This window comes from Pteropus alecto, unplaced genomic scaffold, assembly GCF_000325575.1.
Source record: "Pteropus alecto unplaced genomic scaffold, ASM32557v1 scaffold78, whole genome shotgun sequence".
Lineage (NCBI taxonomy): Eukaryota > Metazoa > Chordata > Mammalia > Chiroptera > Pteropodidae > Pteropus > Pteropus alecto.
The window spans coordinates 14,869,385-14,875,548 of record NW_006443124.1 but is presented as its reverse complement, the minus strand read 5'-3'; the positions used below and the strand labels follow the sequence as shown (position 1 = coordinate 14,875,548).

Genomic DNA, 6,164 nt, shown 5'->3' with positions numbered 1-6,164 from the left:
CCTGGGATCTCTCTTCCGGGAAGGCAGCTTCTGGGGAGCAGAGAAAGCTTTAGGAGGGAGTGAGAGTTGGTCCCACATTTGCGAAATCAAAACTTCCAACAGCAGCTCCCGTTACTGAGATCTGCTGCTCCAGGCCCAGGCCTAGAGTCATAGCACACTGCAGACTCACTACGCCCTGGGGAGAAGCCCCCACTTCACAGAGGAGGGGGCTGACCTCAGGGGCGCTAACAGTCAGCCACCATTACACAGCTAGTGAACGGCCTCATAGGAAGTCTTGCTGACTCCACGGCCCGAGGACTCGGGGGCTGTAGCAGAAAGGTTGGTGTTCCTTGCATGTCTCCTGAGATGGGTAGACAGTTGTCAAGGCCAGGCCCAGGACACGTGCCACCTGAACCTTGGCCCACCGTCTCTTCTCCTCAGTGCTTATCACGGTCACCTGAGCTCCCTGATCGACATCAGCCCCTACAAGTTCCGGAACCTGGATGGCCAGAAGGAGTGGGTCCATGTGGTATGCACAGCCCAGGGGGCAACAGGTCGGTGCCACCCCCAGCCTGGATGACACGGCGCTGTCACTCCCTATAGGCGCCTCTCCCAGACACCTACCGGGGCCCCTACCGGGAGGACCACCCCAGTCCGGCTGAGGCCTATGCCAGCGAGCTGAAACGCGTGGTCAGCAGTGCACGGGAGCAGGGCAGGAAGGTAACCACATCCGTGCGGGTCCAGCAAACAGTGAACGTCACTTCCTCTGTTGCCAGCTGGTACTAGAGACTAAGAACGCTGAGAGACTCAGAACCAGGGCCCACCTTTGGGAATCTAGGGTGAGAGTGGGGTAAGTGTTCAGCAGAGTTTAGAGATGTGTCCTCGGCACTCAAGAGTCCCGAGGCCCAGGCTGGACCGGTGCGGGTGTGGGGAGGGTCCTTGGAGCAGGTGCTGCCTGGTTGTAGTAACATAATGTGGGTGGGAGTAGCTTCAGGGTGGGGTGGGGCATAGAGGAGGAAAGGCACCCTAAATGGAGTAGCCTGCATGGAGGTGAGGGGCCACTAGAGTAGGGGGCGAGGCTGAGTGGGCAGGAGATGAGCCAGCAGAGGCGGGAAGACCATATGCCAGAGGCCATGGCCAACCTTCAGGGGGGTCTAATAGGGAGGGTAATAAGACCAGGAGTGCACTTGAATGAAACCAACCCAAGGGCAAGTGAGCAAGGAGGAGACCCAACCCGGAGCAGTGTAGCAGAGACAGGAACGATACGTCACATTCTGGAAGAGCAGTAGCCATGGTGACAGACGGGCGGCGGTTAGCAGTTGGTGTGAGGGCTGTCTGGGAGGCCTCAGTGAAGTAGCGACAGCCACACACAGGATATACGGCAAAGACAGGCAGGCAACGAGGCCAGGAAGGTTGGCAGAGCCAGATCTGGAAAGCCTGGCCTATGTGTTTCAGATGCTCTACACTCACTAATGTAAAACCGGAAGAGGTTGCTCTGGTGGCAAAATGGGTAGGAACCAGTTTTCCACCCCGCTGGCCTTTCCCCCATCCTGGCAGTAGCTTCTGAGGAGCTCCAAGGCAGAACACAGTTTGGAAGTCACCTCTGTAAGCAAAAGGGGCCATTCGAGGGTTTTAAATGAGACAGTGACAAGCTCAGTGTCTGGATTTGGTGTCCCTGCTGACAGTGGAGGGTGCGCTGGAAGAGGCAGCCAGTCTGAAGATGCCTACAAGAGGCCAAGGCAGGAACTGGCAGGTGTGCATGGAGGCAGACGTGTCCAAATCAGGGGGAGGGAGTGGGTGCAGAGATGACATAGGGTGGTCAGGCCTTGCTGCCTGATGGATGGAGAAGCGGGCTGGACCAGGGGTGGGGCCAGATTTCTGCCCTAGGTGGGAGGGATGGGAGTCACCACATAGCGGCAGGGAAGGAACAGGCTAATGGAGGAGACACCAGTGGATTTCATTTGGGATGTGCTTAGTACAGGGGTCTGGAAGCATACACGTCGTAAGAGCTGGTTGGAGGCCTGAAAGAAAACTGAGTCAGAGACCCTCAGATATGATGTGGACCCCAAAGTGGGGGATGCAGCGATGGCAGTCACTCATCCTGCTTGGGGCCAGCATTAGCAGGATTCTCTTAGCTTGCCGCTCAGCACCTCTCGGCAGTGTTCCCAACGTCCCATCTTGTCCACAGATTGCCGCGTTCTTTGCCGAGTCTCTGCCCAGCGTGGGAGGGCAGGTCATTCCCCCTGCTGGATTCTTCCCAGAAGTGGCAGAGTGAGTAGGTGGGAGGGGCCACCCCAAGGAGGCCAGGGCTGTGATGGGGTTTCCAAACCTTTCTTCCAAATTCCAACCTCAGCCTCACCTGTTTGCCAGATTTTTCAAATCCCTGAAGAAATAGTGGCTCCTCAAAAGCCAGCCATCTGCCTAAGGCCCTGCCTCACCGTTGACCAAGCCAGGATTCAGAGTTCCCAGACCTCCCAGCTCCTGCTCTGCTCCCTCTCACCACAGCCCGCCATCAGCTATCTGTCCTCTGCCACAGGTACATCCGCAGGGCCGGAGGGGTCTTTGTCGCAGACGAGATTCAAGTGGGCTTTGGCCGAGTAGGCAAGCACTTCTGGGCCTTCCAGCTGCAGGGGAAAGACTTTGTCCCCGACATTGTCACCATGGGCAAGTCCATTGGCAACGGCCACCCCGTAGCCTGCGTGGCCACAACCCAAGCTGTGGCGAGGGCATTTGAAGCCACCGGCGTCGAGTACTTCAACACGGTGAGTGGAGGCTCCAGGGCCAGGGAGCACCGTAGGTTCTGGAAGGCCCCAGACAGCCTGCTTGTCTTTAATGAGCAAAGGCCACAGGCCTGGCACTGTGCCACCACAGAGACTTCTAAGATGCTGTCAGGGCGGGCAGGAGGCTGATATAGTAGGTCAGAGGAAAAAAATAAAATCTCTTTAAAAATTAGCATCAATCCAAAAGCTGTTTCAAGAGATGATTCCTCATAAAATGTAGAGAATACGGGAGGCCCTCTCCCTTCCAGCGGAAGTCACCTACCGTGTGGAAGGCCCTGTGCTGAGGGGCTGATTAAGGAACATGAGCAGCTGTCTGTCTGGATGATGGATGGTCTACGATTAGCATACTCTGCAGTAGGAGCTTAGACAGGGCATGGCTCCCTGGCCTTGGTCTGTGAGGCCCAGAGCTTTCCATAAGTGAGGTGGATCCTTGGGTTGCAGGAGAAGACACAGCATGTTTGGTGGCTCCAAGAGCACAGGTGTATAGTGGGTGGGGGCATGGTAGTCACCAGCATTCCCATTGTAAAGAGCCGAACAGTCTGGGCTAATCCTGAGGGCAGAGAGGAACCATAGAAGGGTTTCAGTCAGAGAGAGATGAGTCTGAAATACACTTCAGAAAGATCTCTGGCGATCAGTGTGGAAAAAAGAGTGGCGGTAGGCAACTGGTCCAGGCAACAGAGGAGAAGGCCCAAATCTGGGCACGGGCCACAGGGATGAACAGGGAGGGGACAGAGAGTTAAGGGGAAGAAGAACTCACTGTGACTTCTCAAAAAGGGGTCAGTTTGAAGTGGGACCTGAAACATGTCAAGGTTTGGCAAGGTGGTTGAGATTTGACAGAGAAGGTGGTTAAGGGTGAGGACTGGTGCTTTCAGATAACTCCCTCTGCCCAGGCGACACGTAAAAAGAGCCTCTGTCCTGTGTCCTGGACACATTCACCTTCAGGGGGAGACGGGCTCATAGACTCCTGATGACAGTGGTGCGGAGAAGGGCTTAATGGAAGTTGGGTGTTCACAGGGCCAGGAAAACACAAGAGACGCAGGGAGGGAGGGTGGAGGAGAGGCACGGGAGGGGCAGGAGAGGCCTGGTGCAGATGTGGGGGGTGAGAAAGAATTAGCCTTCTGAGGAGGAAGGAATATGTCATGTCAGGTGAAAGACACAACCCAGTGGAGTGGGAGCGTGGTTTTCATTTCTTCGTCTTACTTAAAGTTCACATGGTTAGATTATGTCATCCCTGGTTCATAAAAGACCCATCCTCTGTTCCGGCATAGCTTTTATTCATGATCCAGGCATCTAAGAAACCATCATCCCACATAAAACTTAGGACCTTGACAGTGACCTGCATCTATCCAGATGGTTACTCCCAGTCCCCGCCTCCCCCAGCCCAGGTAGCCATCACTCTGAATCCCACGTTCCTTAGTTACTCTAGTTGTTTTTTAACTTTATAAGAAGTGTATCGTGCTGTGTGTGGTCTTTGGGAATGAGTTTTGTCACCTGACATTATATTACTAAGAATCACCCGCATTGTCACTGGAGTTTATTTGCTTTGACTGTTTGATAATATCCCGTCGTATAAACTTACCAGTTGACTTGTCCATTCCTGTCAGTGTGTTTTGCAGCTGTTCCCATGGTTTTTCTTGTTATGAACAGTACAGCTATGAACCATTTTTATAAGTCCTTCTTATACATGTGTAAGAATTCTTCTTAGGATACACCTGAGAGTGGAATTGCTGGGTCATCATTCACCTCCATTTAAGAGACAATGACATGTTTTCCAAAGTAGGTCACAAGTTAACACCCCACCAGTAGGTACAAGAGATTCTGTAGGTCTCCATCTTCTTCAGAACCATTTAATTTTTGCCAGTCACATGAGGGGTAAATCAAGGAATGGTCTTGATATGCCATTCTTGATTTCAAGTTATGTGACCCATCTGATCTCAGAAGCTAAGCCCGGTCGGGCCTGGTTAGTACTTGGATGGAAGACCATCTAGGAAGACCAGGTGCTGTAGGCGTAAAAAATAAAAAAAATAAGGGATTGTAAGCTGACAAGGTCCTTGCAATCTGTGAGATCAACCAAGGGTTGCCTTGCCTTAAAAAAAAAAAAAAAAAGTTATGTGAAATATCTCTTCATATGTTTATTGGCCATGTGTTTCATCTTCTGTGAAATTCCTGTTATTTCTTTTTCCCGCTTTTTGATTGAGTTACCAGTGCTTTTCTTATTTATTTGTGGGAGTTTGTGTCTCTGTGTGTTTGTGCATGTGTGTATGTGTATATACATACACAGATAAACACACACACACATACACAAAGGACTTTAGTTATATAGGACTCTTGAAGCTTTTTATTTCTTCTTGAGTTCTAGTGAGTTATATTTTCCTAGGAGTTTTTCTCTTTCATCCAAATGTTCAAAATTGTTGATCTATGATAATTGTTAATACTTTCTTAATATCGTTTTAATCTTTATAATTATGATCCCTTTTCATTTACAATATTGTTTCTTCAAGTCTTCTTTCTGCTTTCTTTGGGGTTCTGTTGTTCTTTTCTAATTTCTTAAGATGAATACTTAACTGTTTTCTCTCTTAATATAAATATTTAAGCCTATAAATTTCCCTCAAAGCACAACTTTTACTTTGTACCCTACAAATTTTAATATATATTATTCCATTATTGCAGAAATTCTCAAAAATGTGATCCAGACCCTGAGGATCTCCAAGACCTTTCAGAGGTCTGCAAAGGAAAATCTGCTTTGATAATAATAGCATGTTATTTGCTTATTTCACTCTCACCCTCTCACAGTTATACAGTGGGGTGTTCTAGAGGCTGCATGATACCATAACAGATCGAATGCTGAAGACACGAGAATCCCACTGTTTTCTGTGAGGTCAGACGTTGAGGAGATTTGTAAACATATACAAACATGGCCACTTCTTACTAATTTTTCGTGTAACTGTAGTTATTTTTACAAATGTATGTTATGATAACATGCACTGGTTTTTAAATTATTTTTAAATGGCATACTTAAAATTAATATTTTTCAAATTTCTCAGTTTCAATTTCTGTACAGTAAATATTAATAGATATAATGCACATAATGAAAGTTTTTGGGGTTCTTCAATAATTTTTGAGAATAGGATTCTCAGAAGGGATTTTGAGGCCAAGAGTTTGAGAACCACAGCATTATCATTCAATTCTAGGTTTTTCAAGTCTTTTTTGTTATAAATGCCCAACTAACAACACTGAGGTCAAAATCACACCTTCTGTGATACTTCCTCTTTTGATACTTATTCTGTAAAATATGTTGGTGATCTGGTACTTGATTGTTCACCATGTCCTTGAGAAAAATGTGTGTTCTCTAAATATTTGCAGAACTCTATATCTCTCTTAGGTCACACTTGCTAATTATGTTGT

General features: G+C 48.7%; 1 protein-coding gene across 3 annotated transcripts in view; it reads left to right on the top strand.

Annotated features, from left to right (window-relative positions):
* Positions 1 to 6,164, top strand: part of PHYKPL (5-phosphohydroxy-L-lysine phospho-lyase) — a 19,765-nt gene that overhangs the window by 5,413 nt on the left and 8,188 nt on the right. For all 3 annotated transcript variants that reach the window (XM_025040628.1, XM_025040629.1, XM_025040627.1), the window contains exons 5-8: positions 421 to 508; positions 583 to 699; positions 2,168 to 2,250; positions 2,516 to 2,741. In XM_025040628.1, the coding sequence (XP_024896396.1) occupies positions 421 to 508; positions 583 to 699; positions 2,168 to 2,250; positions 2,516 to 2,741 (514 nt within the window). The remainder of the gene's footprint in view (positions 1 to 420; positions 509 to 582; positions 700 to 2,167; positions 2,251 to 2,515; positions 2,742 to 6,164) is intronic.